Below are 21,992 nucleotides of genomic sequence, written 5' to 3'. Positions count from 1 at the left end.
GTTGCACGTTACCCCACATGCTCTGGCAATGCGCGGCGCTGCGCGATGGCGAGCCTCTCAGCACAGAAGCTGCCTGGAGGACGGCAATTACCAGCTCGGACCGAGAGGTCCAAATCCCGGCTGTCCAGAGGGCCCGCAATTTGGCGGAGGGGCTCGCTCTTCCTGTCCCCACGTGGGTGCGGCCCGCAGCCGACCCTCCCCCTTGAGGGGAATCGGCTCCTCAGGACAATTTGTAAATAAAGTTCATTGACTGACTGACTGGGTGATGCAACGTGCGAGGCAAAGTTCCGCACAAACAAAAAAGAAAACGAAAACCCGCTAAGGTATGGAGAAATAATTATGATATAGTTTTCGGTCACGCGGAGTGCATTGAGAACACTTTCGCAACACTTTTTTTTTTCCGCTGACGAATGACTGCCACGATGTGCTTGAAAGCGGAAGTCGAGCAGACATCCTGGTGCACCATGCGGCTCATAAGCATCGCCAGGATATATTATCGTTCCAGACATCCAGAATGAAAACGGTATTTAGCGTCGCCCACGCACAAGTGCAGTTGCTTGAAGACCCGACTTCACGTACGTGTTCGGTGGTACATAAGACGCTAATTATCACCACTATATTTTTTTGTAAATCTTAGCTCTAATAGGTGGTCTTTGACCGACTTATAATATTGCCCGTGGTCTTGTGTTATTCTTTTTTTTTCACAATGCACTGCACTACAATTTCTTCACTTTTGATTCCTTTCTTCCGTTGTGACATTGTAAGTACAGTTCACTAGATCTTTCAGCTGTCCGTGGACACTTCAAAAACGAAAGAATGAATCGGCGTTCTCTTTCAACCAGGCCAGCGACATTCCCTTTGCCTGCTTGAACTAATGATGTTCACATATTGTAAGCTAACATCCCGCCTGTTCCTAATCTGTAGAACTTATCTTAATCAAAATATCCGCCGCTAAATATATGCAGTTAAGTACCATGATTATATTTCCTGCTTGTTTTGCATCCAGCAATACTCAGAACGCCTCTTACCTATATAGATTCCTGACCGGCTAACGCTCCAAACTTCTTCGAAGATACCAGCGTTTCTAAAAGGTTAACAACACCGATTAATGTGCTGACTCGTATGTGTACTGGATATATGTATAGATGAAGGATGTTAGGAGCATCCCCTTTGAATTGGGGCAACGGCCAGAGTCACTTATTTCTTTATTAGCCCTTTCTCTGTTCAGTAATAACAAGTTGTCGCTTCTTATCTCCTCCCTCCCAATTTTCATTGCTTCTGTAAAATTCCATGTTCATGCTGTTCATTCCATGTTCCCGGGACTCTCTTGGAAACAATATCTCGGGCAGCTTAATTATTAAAAAGATACCAACTTGACTTCCGACAACAATATGCTCCTTGTTTACATGAACTTTCCCACTGCGTTAAACGTAACAGGCGTCCACGTTAGAGGAGTCTACGGAAGTGACCGAAATAATGTGGAGTTCACCACTACCGCGTGCCTCATATGCTGGCACGAAAAAAAAGAAAAAAAAAAAACACGAGCAATCGTTATTATTGACGGTACTAGTGCCACTTTCCGGATGTTATCAACACCATACAGCACCGCAAGTTTATGTTTACTCTTAGTTCTTCCGTGCAAACGCGTCTCGCGTTGAAAGCGCACCGGCTTGCAGGCCATATGCGTCATCATCAAGAATATGAAGCGATGGAGTTGGTCACTTTGGAGAGCACACGCATAGGGGCATCGAGTGCTATATACTGGCATAGAAATGCAGAGGCGCCAACAGAATTTTTTTTTTGAAGGGATGATGGGGGTGGGGGGCACGTCTTTGATTTGAAGAGGGGGCCAGACGGTCGAATGTGGTCGTGTGCCATTCTGTACTTCACATGCCACGGTAACAAAAAAAAGTTCGGAAGTGGGAGGGGGGGAGGCACGGGCCTGACAACTTGATTGTGGCTTGACAATCTGAAAGGAAACAAGGAAGAAGAAGAAGGAAGGGCAGGGAAGCTAACCAGTCTAGAAGGACCGGTATGTTATACCCACACACTGCGGAAAAAGATGTGGTTGTTTGAAGAATGGAGAAACAGAGAAGGGGAGAACATGCACGCACGCCACCGTCATAATAACGCCATTATTCTATAACCGCCTGTGTAAGTCTCGTGTGTTTTCAAAGACACTGCCATCGTCGCCTTCACTCGCAATGACCTCTCAGGTCGACACTTCAGAATGGTTTCTGCCATCTTCAGTCTGTGATGTAGACGAGCTAGAGCGACCGCGAATGATTTTCTCGGCGCACTGTAGCGAGGGCAGTTGCTGAAGATGTGCCGTATTGTTCGCTTGCTACCAGTTTTCAAAAAAGGGCTGTCATCCACTTCGATTCAAAAGGGTGAAAGACACTGTTAGCCATAATTTGCAAATCAGGGTGGAATCAACTCGCCGTAGTCCAGTAGGCGTCTGAAGTAGTGGCGTAGGTTGCGCAGAGTACTTGCAGTATTCCGAGTGGAGAAAGCGATTTCTAGTGCGACCCATCGAAATCGGTTAGCAGCATATCGGTCCTAGATTGGGGTATTGTGTCGAGCCTTTCACCTTGAAGAGCTGATCTAGCAGCATTGTCGGCATATTCACTGGCTATCACACTGCAGTGACCAGGCAACCACTGAAATGACACGTGGTGTCCTTTCTTGAACGAAGTATGGAGAAGGTACCTATAACCTCGAGGAACAACTACTCGCATGGTCCGTGCCGCAGCGCTGGTAGCAAAGATTGCAGCACCGTCCAGGTGAGATCTTTTGAGATCGTATAATTCTGAACAGCAACATTCCCCGTATAGCAACGACTAGGTTTCTCCTATCTTTACATTTACTATGTACACATATTGATTCGTGCAGCGTACGATTTTCCTCCACGCATTCTGTGCCGACTTTTGAGTGTCCACGTTATAAATAACCAGTGTTCCGTCCCTCCGTTGAATATCTAAACGGTTTCATCGGCCATGGTTGGAAATAAACAAATAAATCTGTGTCACCTCAGTGCCACGTGCTAAACACATTCGCTGGTAATCTATCTTCACTTTTATTTATTTATTTATTTATAACACCTTGCTAAGCCTAAGAGGGCATTTAGTAAGGAGCCTAGTACAATGCAAACATAAGGGTGCAAAAATACCCCGATAAGTACAGGTTGCAATACATGACGAATTATTATACGCGGCGAAACATCAGCATGAATATACCAAGGGGAGATGATAATTCACCACTCTCAAACACAAAAAAGGAACGGTACAAGAAGACTACACGGGAAAAAAATTTAACGTCATGATACGAAATGTTTCCGCGATAGATCATGAAATGTTTGATTGTTGCAGATGAGTGCAATGTTATTGGGATGATTACTACAAAGGAAAATGGCTCGTGGAAGTATTGATGAATTAAAAGTTTTTTTTTTGTACGTTTATTCACTTAATGATGTACTGATTGTGTAAGCGACGCTAAATACGTAGAGACGAGTCCAATGGTAATCGAGATGCTCTGATGCTGTAAAGATATTCTTGGCATAAGCATAATAGAGTAGAAAACAATCTTATAAATAACGACAGAAGAATCACTTTACTTTTAGCGTGACCCACACTGTTTTCATATTTGTAGATTCATGAAGGCGAAATGCCGACACTAATCTAGGGAATCATCATCTCCATTCCACAGGCACTGCCCCACAAATCATATGCTAAGTCTGTTTCTTGGATGTACGAGAGTGGATTTCGTTCAGAGTGGTGGTGCTTTCTAGCTTAGATTACTACAAAGAATATGCTTTATCAACTTCGCTATCAAAGTAAGCGTGCATCGTAAAAGCAGTACACGCCAGCGAGTTCAATGAGAAGAAGAAAATGGTGCGATCCAGCATGCGGTGCATTGATTTCACTGCGAGTGCCTATTACACAATAGAAATACAAGCGGCCTATTCATCAAAATTAACTAGCCCACGTTGTATGAAGTCTAAAACGAAAGAAAGAAGGAAAGAAATAAAGAATAATTAACGAAAAAAAACAGAAGGACATGGCTAAATATCATTCGGCAAGCAGTAAAGCACCGACAAAAGAGACATATGTCGCTAATTAGTAACGCTCGGGCTTTAACGGCGATATCCCCTGGGCTGCGTTGCCCACGCGTTATACGCAACTCTGAACAATAAGCCAAAGACGCGTTCGCCCATTGTCGAGCTTAACAAGGCGATCTCGAGCTCCTGACGGGCTGCTGCAGCTAGCTCACCCTTCAGTTTCATTTTGGAAACAGCTAATTTAGCACGCCAGCCACGAGTGAGAAAAACAAAAAGAAAAGAAGGCGCATCCACACACGTTTATACACATGACCACTGCGAAATCACGAGCGCCACGGCGTTCATGTTTTTCTTTTCTTTTAAATTTTGTTCTTTTTTACCGTAGGTCGCATCTTTCAGACCGGTCTCACTGCTCCAAAAGCCACAGCTGGTCCTTTGGAGGAATCACCTGTTGGGTAGAACGTTCGTCGCACGGAGAGCTCACCGTTATTGCGTGTTATTTTGTACTTTTTTTTATTCGATCTCCCTCTCCAATTTCCCCTCTCCTGTAGTACAAGCTGCACGCAGAACAGCGCTCGCTACTACGCGTTCTGGTGCGCTAAATTTCACTCGGGGAGTTTCTTACGACGACCACGAACGCCCCATTCGAATTCGCACGGTTGCACACCCTGAAAGCAAGGCCAACCTGGAAGGCGGGAAGAACGAAATAATAAAAAGACTCTCCGCAGGAAACGAACAGCTTTCGTGCCTACGCGGCATCGGTGGCGCTTTCGTCTGCTCGAAAGCTGGCAGCAGACGCGGCGCCCGTTTCCGGCCACGCGCCCGGATCTCCAAGCTGGGCCCACGCCCCACTCAAGAGTTGGGGGAATTCTCTCACCTAGGGTGCTTAGTAGGGCTGGTGTTGCTGATGCTCCACGCTAGATGGATCCTGCAGATGCTCCGAGAGATGGGCGCGTAAGGTCCGAGCGCTGTCACCGCCGCCACCGCAACCGAACAGGTCGCCGCTAAAGACACCGGTAGTGACGACGACGCCAGCGCCGCGCGCGCTATCAGCCCGCCGCAGCGACCGCGGCCGAAGCCCTTCACCCGTGAGACGGCTCCGAGAGCGAATGTGGCGCCATCTGCGACGAGCTCGGGGCTATATCGGTGCTCCGGCCCACTGTTGGCGCCAAGTTCCGATTAATACGCGATTTGGCAACGTGTGGAATCGGAGGTGCTTTTAGTCAGACAGCAGGGTCATTGGTGTACCAAACAGGGGGAGGGGAAAAGGCATAGGCACCTTCCCCTAGCGGAAAATTTGAAATTTAACACGTTTTGTACACAATCACTCATAAAAAGACATGCACGAATGCACACAAAATGCTCTCACACACACACTACGAAAAAAAAAAAAATTCTGCCAACGGCCCTGAGCAAGATGGCTGTCAATATACAAGACACCGTGTGCACCTTTGCTGCATACCAGGCATAGGCTTGTCCAGGATGGGAGGGGGAGGTTAAGGGCATTGGTTAAGGGCTATGTCGCCCCAAGGAGTACTGCAGATTCAGGCATAGCTCTTTCACACACATACTAGGTAATCGACACCTCATGAAGTAGAATACTGTCCATGTCCCCTAATACCAAGATTTACTGAATAACGAACCTCGCAGACTGTATTTAGCAGAATTTTTGTTGAATCTTCACATTCGAAAAGTGTCCAAACAATAGAGGTGAAACCTGAATTATCACAGGAGCCCGTCATTACATAATGTCACATGCCAAAGGCTGTGCAATGGATACTTTTCTGAAACAAATTAGCTCTGCAGTGCTGGTTTGTTAAAAAAAAAAAACGCTTGTGTAGGTCCTGTGATATAGCGACATATCAGATTGCATTCGGCAGCGAATACATGGTTTGTCTATAAAGATATAAAACTGGGTCTAGTGAAAAAGATGCATTGATCTGATCAGCACATATTGAGACGGTTACTCAACATAGTCTCATTGGGCATCAATGCACCACTGAGGTTACGGCTCCCATGCTCCGAGAAGTTAAATGCCATAAGCTGGTTTACTGGCCATGCGACAGGCCATTAGATGGCAGGAACACAATCAAAACTTTGATCGTTCAGCCTTCTTTTGAACTTTGGGCACAGGAAAAAGTATGCCGGGCTCGTATTTGGCTGTATACAGCCCAGCACGGCCGTGATAGGAGCCTAGATGACTTCTGTTCCCAACGCTTTGGAGAAGCCTCAAAAGTCACTGGTCTGGCCATGTTCCCGCCATCCAAGAGAGTCTCAATGTTTCTGAAATGATTTTCTTTGTTGCCAGTCAGTCTGTGAAAGAAGTCGCAGCATTAGCTTTTACGGAGCCTTTGTAGCATGAGAATCATATTGGCAGTTATGTACCTATGACCAAGGTAATTTGTGTAAGCACATAGAGCTGGGCAAGATTGTCTTCTTTCTTCCTGTTCTTGTAAGAAGACCACTTTGAAGAATTGAAATAATATGTACCGACCAGGTCAATATATACCTCTTTGCCAGAACCAGTCTCATTACATTGTGGACAAACCCTGTATGCTTGAAGTGCAACGTAATAGTTTCCAGCCATCTCCTTGATGCTTCAAGAGGATCACAGCATTCCCTGCGATCCTCAAAAACATTGCTAAAGTATTCGTCTAAGCATTCTACAGATGTAAAAAAATAAAATAGTCATGTCATGCCCGAAGTCCCCTGTCGCCAAACCACACATGTGCAAAGTCAATGCCACCTATAATTTGTGGGTCAAACATTTATTGGAAGTAAGCTACCCATCATATTGCTTCCCAAAATCGAGATAGGAGCCGACCGATGAAAAATGTAGCGGGATGATCACGGTGAACAGTGGAAGTGCGCCAGACAGGCTGGCCGACAAAAATAGGTCCTCCTATCGAAACGTAGGCCAGCCTGTCTGAGGCACATCCACTGTTCACCCTGATAATCCCACTATTATATTGCAGTAGCATGATGTCTGAACACTTCTCCAGTTCATCAAATCTGAAGGAGGTTAGAGAAACCAACAAAAGCAAGAGTCGGTATCCTTACATCCGCTTCTTAAGACACAGTCTTGTGCAGCATCATGCAGAGGAATGAATGGCAGGCTAAAGACAAAAGACAGATGGACACTTGGGTCATAGAACACAGCATTGAATTCACAAAAACTCGCACTGATGCATATAGTTATTTTTAACTGGGATCGGTTCTATGTTTAACAAACATGCAGTTATATTATTTGAGCATAAGATATTAATCAGAGGATCAAACCTTGCGTTGCAATGCCAGTTGTGATGGGATGCCAGAATTTAATGAATACACAGCTTGATATGGATATAGGAGTGAAGGCACAGATGTAATAGTAGGGGCTTGGCATATCGACATTAATGGAAAGTGCATGCGTGAGACAGTCTTCCAATACCTTGCACTTGCCCATCACACAAACCCACACACAATAGCTATTGGTGGCACTGTAATTACCGAGCATGCACAGGTAAGTTTTGTGTCTAACTCACCTTTTTGACACAGCAGCACCTTTCATCTGATAATCAGTGCATATGCTGCCTGTTTCTCTTCTTATGTGTTCATGTTTGCACACTTCACTTTCTTCCACAACAAATTCCTAGCAATTAGCTCAACTTATTGTTGCTTAGATGCCTGACACTTAGTTTTCAGGATCACGATACGACTGGACAAGAGAGCTATCAACATATCATACCTGCAATAATGATTATAACATCAAGTACACTTTGACAACTCATGAAGTGACACACCCACTCTGAAAAGAGCACTCTTCTTGTTTTTGTATTCCTATGTTTGGTGTTCCAGTTTAGCGTGTTTTTGTTATAGGAGAACACCACACTTGGGGTGCACAAAACTTCTGTGCTATTTTCTTTTTCTCCCCCAGTATGAGACTAGAATGTTTTTTAATCTCCTCTAGGTATGAAAGTTGCAGGCATTGATAATGTGTGCGTGTAACTTCTATCACAATAATGCAGTACGGCCGTTCACTGCAAAATTGTGCTTATGTGTTAGGGCACATTAATAATGTCAGAGTTAAGTAGCCTTGAGAACCGGATAGATCTAAAGTGTACAAGAACGTGCTGTTTGCACACACTTTATTAATTTTGAAAGCATTGACTGCTGTGTGTTCAGTAAAGAGGCACTATACGAAAGCCACAACACCTCATTCGATGAAGTGTTTGACACTCTGAAAAAATGCAGGCCTGAAACATAGTCGTTGGTATTGCTGTTCAAAGTTTACGGTGAGTAATTTGCAGTACCTTGTGGTACTTTTAGAACAACATTATTATGTGCCATTGGCATCATTCCACAAGATTTGCAAGATTCATAGATTTAATTGAGTACCAGATGAAAAGCTTCACTAACACTAACTACTAGAGCAACAGTACAAAACTCACACAGAGCCTCGGACAAAACTGATGAATGAAACATGCTTTTGCCCACTCAGCAATAATATTGGTAGTATTTTTCAAGAACACCTGCACTGATACCATAGATTCACCTTTCCAGTAGTTGTTGCAATGTGTGTTTTGTTTTTCTGCACACTAACTTTTCAAATTGACCTATGAAGCTGATGAAGGTGGTGTTAAAAAAACTCTCCTCACCAACAGCTAACACATGACAAAGAAACAGTAAAGTAAATACATTTTCTTTCTAGGCCTGGGGTTTGAACCCTAATCACCCCAATATAAAATCGAGTGCCACTGGATAACTTTGCAATGCGTCTCTGCTTGCAACATGTGAACTGAACTGAAGCACGTAAATGTGTTCTACCAATGATGCAAATACAATGGGGAAGCAGAATGCTGCGTATAGCCACTTAATTAAAATATTTTGTGTTGGCGGACTAAAAGCGATCAGCTAGAAAGCACATAAGGTCGACATTAGGAATTGCAAATTTCAGGATAATTCAGACTTCGAGGAAATTGAACTCCTAACCCTCACTTCCATGATCGCGTGGTAGTCCTTTCGTAAGGCCCTTCTACAGGCTGATGAACACTGAAGAGAACATGAAAGACGCCATGACGATTCAGCTTGACAACAGTATTTTGTGAATGGCCATTACCTATATTAAAACTGGACCCTTATATTAGGAGAGAGTATAGTGCGATGTAAGAAAGGAAAACGGTAGTTCAGGCATGCCAACACCAAATTTTACTTGCCAGTAATTTCACCGACATGAAAAGGGCTCCTGACTTCTTTTTGCAGTGGTAAAGGTGCATGGATTAAAATAGGCGAGTTAGAAGGAGTTAGCCAATATTTGAAACTCCTGTAAAAAATACAACAGTGTCTAGCTTGATCCAGTCAAACAGTCGATATTGCAAGTATAAAATGTTTAAATTAGTCACGACATCCTCAATTGTGCATGGCAAAACTTAAGTAAAATAAATAAACATGACAACATTTATTGCACTAATGCTGATCATATATATGTGTAAGAAAACTGTAGTTAGGGATAACATAAAAAAGGCAGAAGAGGCCCCGGACAGATGACCAAGGTGCACCAACTGACTGCTTAGTGATTTGACAAGTAATTTCACTCAAACTTTATTAGTATTCTCTAATAGTAAGGTCACTATAAGTTTATCTTATGACATCTGTATGGGAAGTGTGCCGATTCATGCAGGCTTCTGTGCATCCGCCTGTGAGGAGGAATTGATCACTGGCACGCGTTTCTTGTCAAGGCCTTCATTAACACAAAAATATCTTACTGCTACAACGTCCTTCAGCAGGTACACTTTTTAAATAAAGCGAGTCACGCAGAGCTCCAGCTTACCCTGCCAATTTTCATGAAGCAACTTATCCTGCTCCACAAAGCGACTCTTGTGCTGATTCCACCTGAACTATTTCATTGGATTTGACTGCATGCTTAAGGCATTCAGGGTGTTTGATGTAACTAGAATCAAATGTTAAAAAAAATATATTGTTAATTATCACTGAATGCTATGAATGGAACCAATGGCATGTGGTCTGCCATCATATGGTGCTCCTTGGGGTATCTTTATTGGGCTGAATTGGTTCATTAACTGAGATGAAATATGCAAAATTTTAATACTCACTCAATGACAAAGCATGTTTCATTAGGTTGTAGAAAGCACTCCAAAATGACTGATCCAATGTTTTGTAGCAGCATGCTGATTTTTTCTGTTGTTCAAAGAAGGTCGGCGAAATATGAAAAAAAAAAATTGGGGGCTCCTAGAGCTTCATCTTCAAGAGCTGAATGCGATAGTGATATCCTGTCCCTAGTGCATTCATTAACCATTCAGAGCATACTTTTTATTCTATGACAATACTCGAGAATTTTAAATTGTGAATCACTATAAAGTAAGTGATAAAGTTGAAAGTGGCTTGCATCAATGAAGCTTTCGCATATGGCTGTATTCTGTGATGAATTGTTTGCTTTAAACCATGAGCAATTATGTACGTGAAATCTTTTCGACCTTGCTATGCACCCACTACGTGGTCGTAAGGAAATACATGCAATAACGTGTGTGCTTTTTGAAATGGGTGGCTGGCTTTAAGCCACGAATTTGTTATGATAATCACATATTCTGGCCCCCGACAGCAGTGTGTGCTTGTACCACGCAATATTACTGCGATTACACATGTTGTATTGTGAAGCCTGTATTCAGGACACTTGTCTGTGAAGCATGGCCTCTATTTTCATTGCATTTAAAAGCAGAGGAAGTTAGTTTAACTGCATTTCTAAGAATACACGTGGCTCTATAGTAGAACACCTGCTTGCTATGCAAATGACCGGGGTCTTCACTATGACGCAGACATTACTATCATTGATTTCATTTGCATCTTTCTTGATTTTTCAGTCACACACTAGATGATTTTTCACTTACAACCAATAACAGCCCAGCCAACACCAGAATTCCTGCTAAACAAGCACTTTTATGCTGTCGCATGAAAACCATGTGACTGTGCTCAAGCACTATCTGACTGCACCATTATCAACCACGCTTCCACCGATACAACTGGTGCGTGGGCTGTCAACAATACTTTCTTACCACCTGTAGCCATCAAACATGCTGAAGCACTGGGAAGTTGATGCCTATATCCAAAGCAACTCATTTCACCACAGTACGTATGTGGGTTGTTTTGCTGGAAGCATGTTTGAGAGTGCTGCAGTACTGTAGCATGCTAGTCCAGTTACATGGTTTTATTGCATATTTACACGGTTTCTTTCAACTCCAGAAAAATTCATAACGCAGCGTGCACATTGTCACAAAAAATTTGAACAGTTGTTTTCGGATGCCCTCAACAATGTAACAAAACACACTAGACCATTAAGTAAATATTAAACATCTTGCATAACTGGTCTTAGTTAATTAACAAATTAGGTACAAAATAAAAATATCCTAAGGAATTCCACATGATGGCGATACATGTGTAGTTGGTTTAATTCAGCCGTGGTTAACCATTTCTTTTTTAAACTAGGTTCTAGAGATGTGGTACACCTTGTATATCTGTGTGTTGCCGTAATAAACACCACTTGGAAGTCTGCACTGTTCCTTGTCACCTTTTTGTGTGCTGCATACATTTTGCAGGCTAAATTTTTAAAATATGGAATTCAAATTAGCCCACCCTGCTTCGGTATCTTTCACTAGAACACTTGACTCGTGCACTCACTTCGTCCATGAAACAACCTGCTCTGAAATGAATAGAATATTAGTAGTAATGTCTGGAGTTCTACGTCCTAAAACCACAGTATGATTATGAGAGATGCCGTAGTGGAGGGCTCTGAAAATTTTGACCATTCGGTATTCTCTTATGTTCACTAACATTTCACAACACACAGGCTTCTAGTATTTCGCCATTCCCAAAATGTAACCACCAGAATGTAGTCGAGATTACACTGCTTAAGTGTTACATCAATCAATCACATAGTTCTTATTCTTTACAAAAGTGAACCGCTTTTTTTTTCTGTTCGCTGTAACCATAGGCGTGAGCAGGGCACTACATAAGCGAACAGAAAGTTTCACAGCAGTGACCCCCCCCCCCTTGATCGAGCCTGAAAGAAAATTAGCTCCACAATGGATGCAAAAATGAAAATTATACATTGATGTGATGATGTGCTTCTCACAAAATCCTGACATTGGTCCACGACCTTCCGGGATAAAGGTGGACAGTTCTCCAGGGTCCATGGCCACCATTATCTTCAAGAAACATGTAGCCATAAGCCTGCATATTGAAAAATGTTGTGGAAAATCGTTCTGAGTAAAGGTATGGTGCAGAATTAGAAAGGTCCTGTCCCCACCCTCCCCCTATGCACACCTATGCCTGCAACTACTCTCATACCAGAACACCAGACCTGCATGGAAGACGTAGCACAGTGTCAGCATAAGCTGAATGAGAGGCCTTATAGACCTCTGTGAATTTCCTTAGGGCCTCTCTAGTGCAAATAAAGTTGCATAGTATCCAATAACCAAGTGACGGCAACCCTTTTTGGCAGAGGGCCACTTTGCTGAAGACGACTTACTGGGGCCCGTATCTCAAACCGGGTGGGAGGTGATGGCAAAGAGAAAGAATTCAGCGTATCAGCAATACTGTACAAATTTAAAATAGAAATCATGTTTCCTTTCGACATGCATGTGCCAAGGTAGTATTTTACAAACATGGGTTACAAGCGCAAACCCTATTTGAGGTCGAAAATGTCATGTGGTCTTCAGATAGGAAGTGACAAGGGGCGGGGTGGTATTTTGGCGTCCTGCCAGAAGCCGCATGATGCAGACCCTACAATGCGCCTTATTAATCATGATATTGCACTATCATGAAGTAGATACTACTCATGTGTAATGCCATATGTGCACTTGATAGCACACTTTCGTTGATGTTGTGGCTGGTGACGATTGTCACGAGCCATGGCTGATCACTCTGTAACAAGTGGACAGCTTTAAATCGCTCACCCATAATGCAATCAGCATGGTGTGATACCTGGCAAGACTCTACGCTTCAGCCATGTAATATTACATCTCCACAGACGCATGGGTGTTAGCAAAAGGGGCACTTGCCCTCCCCTACCCCAAGTTATACCAGCCCTCTCCTCCTCCTGCAGCCGCAATGCAACAAAGGTTGGACATGCTAAGTGCCGACGTAGCTCTGTGGTAGTGTACTCGAATGCCACATCTGGTTTCGCTAGCAATTGAAACACTCCTATTCTTTCAGTTATCATGCTAACAGCTGTGACTGACACTGGTGGTGGTGGTGGCAGAAATCGCCACCAAAACCGGCACTTGTTCTGAGCTCATAAAAGCTTACACTGCATAAAGCACAGCTAAATGGAAAAATGTGCATTATCTTGGCACTTCTGAATTATGCTGCAATGCCACTACTGTACCTCATCACTTTTAGTACAAGCCTTTTGACAAAAAAAAGGTAATATCAATAAAGCACCTTGCCAATGGTAACATGATTGTAGGCGCTATAAGAAGTCATCGGAATTATCCATTCACTACATTAAGCCTGTCACAGAGAGAAAAAATGAACACAATGCACAGTGATGTCATGTACAGTAGTTCTTCAAAATTGTATTCAAAATCAGGCATTACACAGACTGTTTCATAACAGACCGAAATCGCGAGCATCTTTAGTACCTCTTTTAATGCTAACAAACCCAGTTCATAGTGTCACAGCAGCTTATCTGCACAGACTTAGAAACAAGCAGGCCTGCATGTCTCCGAAATGCTCAAACGAAAAAAATATTATAGCTCAGCCAAACTAGTGAACCTGAGTAGCTTCATGAACGTTTCATTATCTCAATTGGCTATTTATGGCAGTGACACATATACCCTCTGCCTCACACCGGGCTAAAAAAAATGAAATGTAGTGGCAAGTGTGTGTCTATGGCCATACTTAGACAGTCTAAAAATCAAGTGGCTCAAGCAACATGAGTACAAAAACCAAAACAGATACTACGATTGTGCGGAATGTAGCATGCACAGCATGGATGCACAAATAAACAACGAAATTAAATTATATGCGTGTTTCGATCATTTTGATGTGCCTGCAAGTATTGATGCAACATGTAACATGGGTTGGACAGCGTTTGAAATACTAAGTTGCGAGAGCATTTGACCATAAACAACAAAAATTCAACATTAATGAGCTGCATTAAAGTTTCGAAGTTCGCAATTTCACGCGAGAAAAAAAATATATATCGACCTAAGTAACAAACACTCATGTGTAAGCACTGCACCGGTATGCAGTCTAGGCACTACAACACCGTTTTCAGGTGGCTTTCAATCCTCGCTGTAAATGTCAAACAGTTTCGCGAGGTCTGTGAAGTCCTCGTACGCTTTGTGCTCATTTATAATCTTGCGCGCCACCGACATCCTGTTGAAGATATTCCACAGGACGATGCCCACGACCACGCCGTCGTCTCGGAGGTAGAACACTACTCCCTTGTCGTAATCGCCACCGCTGTCCGGAGACCGGGGCAAGTCGTCGCGCTTGGCGCTCACAGTAGTCGCGACCGGCGTAGTTTCTCCGGTCTCCTCGTTCTCCGATTCCGTAGGGCGCGCGAACACGCCTACCGTCTGCAGGTGCGACTCGACGATGCCGATCGCCTCGTAGCCCACCTCGGGCCCCAGGTCCGACCAGAACATCGACTGGTGCTTGTAGGGTTTGCGCGCCCCCGTCATGTTCTCGCCGGCCAGACGGCCCGTCACAACGGCATGGTCGTGGTGCTCGATACGTCGCCTCCCCAACTTGGTGTCGTAAAAAGACAGCGCGTCACCCGCGACCCAGAGGTTCGAGCGGGCCTCCAGCTCGGCGTTCGCCTTGAAACCTCCGATCTTGTCGTCGACCTCGAGGCCCGACGCCTTCGCCAGGTCGGTGCTGGGCTCCAGACCGACGGCTACGACGACGTGGTCCGCTGCGATCTCTTGGCCTGTACTAAGCTTTAGCAGCACTTGACCACGCGAGCCCGGCCTTGCGTCGGTGATTCGAGCGCTGCTAATCACCTGGACGCCCTCGTCCCGCACCTTTTCCGTAGTCCAGCGAGACAGGTACTCCGGAAGCACGCGACCCATGCAGCCTTTCTCGGAGAACACCTGGTAAACGGTGAGACCCGTCTTCATTCCGCGCCTACCGAGAGCGCAGGCCAGTTCACTGCCCAGGAAGCCACCGCCAACGATCACCACCGATTTGGCACGTCGGGACAGCTCGTCTAACGCCTTGAAGTCGTCCACGGTTCGGTACAACGTTATCTTACCGGACAGTTCGGGTTTCTCGAACACGGGCAGGTTTTTGGGCTGGCCGCCAGTGGCGATGAGGCACTTTTCGTAGCGAACCTCGCGGCCGTCCTCCAGAATCGCCTTCTGGGCCTCGGAGTCGATGCGAACTACGCGACAGTTGCTTACGACAGCGATTCCTCCAGTCTCGCGCTCCATCAACTGGTCAGGGTGGCAGTAGAAGTCCTCGTGCTCGAAAAATATGCTGCGCTCGCGGCCGTTCCACTGCTTGAAGCTGAGCGTCTTGCGCGACTCGTCGGACAGCCACAGTTCCTTCGAGAGGGGCGGCCTCATGTACGGCTTGTAAGGTTCTTCCCCGATCGCGAGCACTTTCGCCGTTGGGTCGGCGGCGCGAATCGCCCGGAATGCGGAGAACGACGCCGTACCGGTACCGACGAGCAGATACGGAACTGACTCCGGCAGCTTCGTATTTGAAGACGGTTGTACTTTTGAGGCAGCGTGCGATTTCGACGTAGTTGCGGCGGTTCTCTTGTCGTCCGGATTTTTCATGGGCGGTGCGTCGACGTAATCGAGCGAGCCCGAATACCAAGCGTACGCGGCCGTGCTTGTAAAAAACGCGATTCCAACGATCAGTCGCCGATTGAATTTCCGCTGCGTCTCAGCGAACTTCTCCTGCCAAGGTCCTATAAAACCGGGTATATCATCCATTGTGATCTGTTTGTGTACCACCGACTTGTTGCCGCCGTGCGGACCACTCGCGTAGCGCCGGCATCCTGGCTGTTTCAAGGAACAGTTCCTCCCTGTGCGTACGCCGGCGAGCGCACGTAAGAGGGCGGAATATTTTCGGGGATCAGGAATGAATTGCCTAGACAACATTTTCGTAAGAAATGCTGAAAACACCGAAGGCGTGCTTTTCACACTCGCGCACCCATCATTGCCACCATCTTGTACTTAACATAGCGATAGCGTTGCCCGACTGTGTGTACATTTGCCGCCGAACCGGCTGAACTTTTGCGCCGTTTTCTCATATAGTTGAATAACTATGCCGTTTTCTAAAATTTTCGCCGCCGATGTGAGGACAACGATAATTAAAAGGCCTCTCTTTACTGGAGGTGCTTCGCGTACTTGCTACCCAAGATCTGATTTAGTACACCAAGATCTATATTTTTCAGTGACTTAAATAATGAGCTCAATACATCTACTTTTGCTATCTACTCTGCAACTTCTTTCTAAGAAACCTGTAGCCTCTGAAACTACTATTTTGCATGTATTCATAGTATATTCATATATTTATTTTTGAATAGTGAATTTTTGTGTGAATAAGACAAACTTACTTCTCCCTAGTGGCGGTTTTCATTGCCATAAATAGATAAGTAATTATTGAGCTGACACACCACGAACGCTTGGATATAATTAACAACTATGCATTTCCAGCGTTATGTTTTCGTGCACTGCAAGCGGTAAATTTCAATGTGGATTTAAAGTGTACGTTTATCACATCCACACACAATCACCAGCATGAAACATGTACTCGTGTGACCTCAAAGATCTTCAACGCATGTGCTTCGAGACCTCAGAGACCTACAATGACAACGTCACCCTGTTAAACCTTTTTAAATATAAAATTTAAAAAGAAAAAAAACAAGGAAAAAACAGAAAAGGTTCATTGTACATGGTTTGAGCTTTTTAAAAGTTGGTTTGATGGCGGCACTGTTCTTTGTTATTAAATTTTGAAGTCAGTTCGTTGCTTAAGCCTGCAGATAAAGGTCCTCTGAGGCTAACATTTGCTGTGTGTGTGTGTGTGTGTGTGTGTCCGATACAATGGTGTTTGAAACAATACTACACTACTGTTTAGGCGAGGACGCAATCAGATTGATGAAGTGACAACAGTAACAGCCAAGTACTCGAGTAGCAGCGCTGACCACAGCAGACATCTATCGGCGGGACACCACAACTTAAAAAAAACGTCGCCGGGGCAACCAGTGCTTCGCGGGAAATATGAAGTGCGTGTCGCCTGTTTTTGTGAGCGAGAAACCTTACGTGCGGCGAGAACGCAAGCGTTGCAGTTAGTTAAAAGAGTACTTGCACAGTCGCAGTAAAACTCGCTAGCTCACTCACTCTCCGCCAAAGTGTTTCTTCTAAAAGTGCCACATACGGGGCAAGCCAGCACTAACCGAAATGAGTAACACACGCTCTCGTTTTCTTAAAGTGTGCGTATTACATATTGTGACACATTTATTAGAAATTATATTTCTTACACACATTTCAGGCATTCTCTAACTGATTGCTTTTGCTGCATAAGAAAATGTAAAGCTCCCGCTATTAAAAAGAAAAAATGACTAAAGCATACAACAAAACTACTTTTTTTTTTTTTTCGTGCCCATACCTAATGCTTGATCTAGCCTGCTGTTGGCTGTGCAAGAAACTGAGAAATGAGCACGGCGATGCAAAATTGAACTCCCACAGCAGTGCCTACAATAAGAAAAAAACGAGAATAAAATGATTTACCGGAAGCATCAAGGCGAGATATTTTGCTCTGAATGTCGCAAGTGGCGGGGCGCAATGCGTAAACAAAAAATGTCAATCCAATGCCAGACGAGAGAGTATCTTGCCGTCTTAGAGGTAACACTGATCCATGCGCTCTCTCCCCTTTTCGTACCGAGTTTTTTTTTTTCGCTCTGTTTCATTTAGCACTCCGTCACTGCACTCGTCAAGACCGCGCATCGAGAAAAGTAGAATTACTGTATATGCTACCTTTAGCATATGCAGTAACTCTATAGAAGAGTTGCTTATGGTTCCATCTGGGAGCGTATGGACACTATGCTATATACTTTTCATACAATTATCGGTGAAAGCTACACGCATGGCTAGAACCTCAGCAAAGATTGTGCAAGAGGGATTTGGCCTTTTGCCACCCACCAACAGTCGTCTTGCGGAAAGCTTGCGTTTTATTTCTTGAAATTGCGCAGCTCGTCACTTTGTATTTCGGTGCGCTATCGGTGATTTGACCAATGCCATATCACCGATAGCGCACACGTCAATCACAGCCTCGAACTACCGGGCGCGCAACTAAATACACGTAATATAGAGGATTGATATAGAGCCAAATGGTGATTATTTTTGGTGACAAATAGATAATCGTTCTTACGCGCCTTTTCTCTTAGAGCGCAGATATGTATAACGTTGTGGCCGCGAGACTGTCGCAATCGCTCGATACTCACCGACTAGTTTTTTCATACAGATGCCGCTGCAGCCGCTCCCGGGGAAGATGCCGTCGTTGCCTATCCATACCGATGCCTGGTAAGTTGGTCGACGAACATCGCTTGAACACTCGGCCTTGCATGTGCAGACCGCTTATACTGGCTTACTTGCCTGCCTTAGCGAGCCTTCTGCATACTGTGCCACAATTTCTGGGCAACTGTTACGTCACTCGTCTGTCGACATGGGGCGGTGATAGCTGTTTTACACCACCTTCTCGAGCCCCGCCGTGGTGGTCTAGTGGCTAAGGTACTCGGCTGCTGACCCGCAGGTCGCGGGTTCAAATCCCGGCTGCGGCGGCTGCATTTCCGATGGAGGCGGAAATGTCGAGGCCCGTGTGCTCAGATTTGGGTGCACGTTAAAGAACCCCAGGTGGTCAAAATTTCCGGAGCCCTCCACTACGGCGTCTCTCATAATCATATGGTGGTTTTGGGACGTTAAACCCCACTAATCAATCAATCAACCACCTTCTCGAGAACGCAATCATTTAGATGAACCATTAGGCCAGCACATTGCAACAATCAGTCGACGCTCACAAACAGGTTTTCTATAGGTATCTTTTCAGCCAACTTAGTGTCGCGATGATGTTTACCATGTGGCGGTATTGAGGCCAGCTAATTTTTTGAAACTATTGCATTTCTCTTATTTATGTTCTGCATTTCATGCTTCAAGGCTAGGATGTGCGGGAAAATTTTGGACCTATGATGAAGGCTCGAGAGGTTAGATGGTGTGACCGATTCTATTAAGCGCCTTGATTCCAAGAACGCGAGTCCTCTGGAATGAGTAAAGAGGGTTCTTAAATCTTCACGCAGCGCTCATCTGACCTAACTAGCACTGGAATTAGAAACAAATCTAACCAGCACAACCAGCTGATGTCTCAGGACATCGTCAACGTGAAATATGTAATATCGTTAACAAAACTTAAGTTCTACAAACGCGATCGCAAAGGCTAAATGTTTTGTTCTAAGCTGTTATTGACGCCATTTAATTCAAAAGCTGGGAACGTTTAGAGTGACTCGTGCACATATTCTGTCGGGATGTGTTTGATGTCACTGTGACTAGAAATGCTAGAGCACGCCGAGTGTGCCGTTTTTCGACCGACAAAAAACATTTAATTGCAGGCAAGTTCTCTATAGATAAATACTAAGTTCTTGTTGTTTGTTTTCGCATGTAGCACGTCAATCTCTTCGTAGCCTCAATAATACAAAAAAAAAAACACGTGTGTGTGTGCCGTCAAGCAGTGAATACATGTATTACTGTAGACCTGCAGGTCTCCCGTAATAACGACTGCCGTATTTTTCATAAGGAATATAATTCGCTGATAGAAATAACTCTTCGTTATATCTGATCGCAAGACGTGCCAGTATACACCAACCAATAATTGTGGTGCGTTATCAATCCTAGTCCCCATCTTCATATGTCCTATAGCTACGGTGGTCCTATAGCTAATACTGACGGACAATCTGTCAATGAAGCTGAGTGTTCGCGACTACTTAACGATGAAGTTTGAATTTGTTTATTTAACTTTCACGAGTTATTCCGTAGACCTAGGTAAGTGCTATAGAATTACTACACAAGGCTAGGCTCCACAATGTAGTGGTCGCTCCAAGCACGGCGTTATGTGTGACTTTTGGTTCTATATATTAACGAGTAATATAGACTTCTGTTGGAATATGCGTGTATATACATCTGCAGTCTGGGTTGACCAAGGCTAACGAAGGAGACTGGGCCTGCTTGTTTGTGCAGTAAACTCTGTATGCGTGAGGAGCGCGTAAAAAGCCCCGAGAAACGACAAATATGGCTGTCCTGAGCTTTAGATATGCCCTAAAAAGGTAATATGCTAAACCAACCTGTGTACTTAGATTTAGGTGCGCGTTGAAGCACCCCAGGTGGGCGAAATCTGCAGAGCTGTCAACTACGGCTTGTCGCACGATCTTGTCATAGATTTGGGACGTAAGACCACAACGATTCTTATGTTATCATGAACATGCGTAGTCGCATGACAAAAAAAAAATGCAGTTTTGCACGGCCAACACAACCTACACTAGAGCCCGGGTGGTTTGAGCCAGTGGAGGGGCCAAGATTTTTTTTTTTTTATGGGTGTGTGTTGTTTGGGGTGGGAATGCACCGACGACCATTGTGTTCCTCCAGGGGGAAGGGGGGCAGGGAGGCAAAGAACTTATGCGTCGCGTTTTAAGTACACTTGCATCGGGGGGAGGGGAAAAAGGGGGAGCAGGTGAGATTTTCGAGGGGGGAGGGGGGCTCCAGTTTACCTGTGTCCCCTCGTGCCCCCGTGTTTCCCCCGGTGTAGTGACTCCAACAAAATCGCTGGCCCCAGTGGCCCATATATCCCATTATAAAGCAATTTTACCGAAGAGAAATTGTTGACGCTGTTCCTGCTCTATTAGGAATTGCTGTATTAGCGCGCAAATCGAGCTCGGTACCGGGGCGACAACTAAGTGGGTCGCCGTGCTGTGAACAGAGGCCTACCGCCGGTCTGGGCACGTGCATAATGGATTCGAGCTTGGCGGCGCAGGCTGCTTTTCTCTCTCGATTGTTTGCTCCTGTGCGAACTTCGCGTGGCACGATCATTAGTATAGGGATGGTGCTATTCCCCCTGGCGTCTACGGAGAGACAGCCCTAGCAGTGGTTGGTGATCGCCAGAGATTCTTAGAGAGAGGAGGAGAGGTTATAGAAGAACAAACGTCGTGACATCAACGCGATTGTGGAATCACATGGTGTTACCCTGTACTGCGTGATTAAAGCATATCCCCTCCCCCCCCCCCCTTCCAACACACACAAACATATAAGAACAAGAGAGCTAGAGTGGCAGAATAGAGTCACATTGAATCTCGAAGACTACTCGAAGGCCATAGCCATCTTATGCTTTTTTTTTTTCCGAAGTAGATTCTTTTGAACACCCTCCTATTCTTTCTACTCACAAGCTTTCTGTACCGAAAGCCGTTTTGCACTGCCTCAGAGATTGGAGGCACCGGAAAATTTCAACACTTCACGATGGCTTCGCAGTGACTCCGCGAATGGTCCCACCTTTGACCAAGCGACCACGTCATCTGATGTCGTGGGCCGTCATGTCAGGTGGCGTCGTAACGATTTGACGTGTTTTAGCAACCTGTAACGTCATGATGCCGTAATATGGTGAGGTCATTACATGATGGAGAATTTTTTTTTTCGTCACTCCTGATAACGCCACCACCGGCGATGCCGAAGGTCAATTTTAGCGTTTTATAAGGCAGTTGAGCTGTCGCCCAAATAAAGCTCTGCTCTTTTCGAGTATGGCGTCGGATGGCTTCGACCAACAATGCTGCCATCCGCCTTATCCTAATTGAACTTCCGTGCGGAAGGTAGTGCAACTGCTTCTAACTCGTCAATACTAGTGCAGCCCTCTAAACTCAAGTTGACTGCGGTTCACTTATGTTGATTCA

At 44.9% G+C, this 21,992-nt stretch overlaps 2 protein-coding genes across 2 annotated transcripts in view; both read right to left on the bottom strand.

The window, feature by feature from the left end:
• Positions 1 to 5,140, bottom strand: part of Rab27 (RAS oncogene family member Rab27) — a 118,468-nt gene extending 113,328 nt beyond the window's left edge. Inside the window, exon 1 of the mRNA XM_037422523.2 lies at positions 4,935 to 5,140. The gene's annotated coding sequence lies outside the window, so the exon portion shown is untranslated. The remainder of the gene's footprint in view (positions 1 to 4,934) is intronic.
• Positions 5,141 to 13,601: 8,461 nt separating this feature from the next.
• LOC119171709 (apoptosis-inducing factor 1, mitochondrial-like) lies at positions 13,602 to 16,261 on the bottom strand. The gene has a single exon (XM_037422522.2). The coding sequence runs from the start codon at positions 16,165 to 16,167 to the stop codon at positions 14,338 to 14,340; it is 1,830 nt and encodes a 609-aa protein (XP_037278419.2). The 5' UTR covers positions 16,168 to 16,261; the 3' UTR covers positions 13,602 to 14,337.
• Between the last annotated feature and the right edge of the window lie 5,731 nt (positions 16,262 to 21,992).

The sequence above is a fragment of the Rhipicephalus microplus genome, chromosome 4, assembly GCF_043290135.1.
Source record: "Rhipicephalus microplus isolate Deutch F79 chromosome 4, USDA_Rmic, whole genome shotgun sequence".
Lineage (NCBI taxonomy): Eukaryota > Metazoa > Arthropoda > Arachnida > Ixodida > Ixodidae > Rhipicephalus > Rhipicephalus microplus.
Note: the sequence above shows the minus strand (reverse complement) of the source record. Positions and strands in the feature narration are given on the sequence as shown.

What these genes read in the sequence shown, in the direction of transcription:
- LOC119171709 (XM_037422522.2), bottom strand. Translation starts at nt 16,167, where the DNA reads ATGTTGTCTAGGCAATTCATTCCTGATCCCCGAAAATATTCCGCCCTC.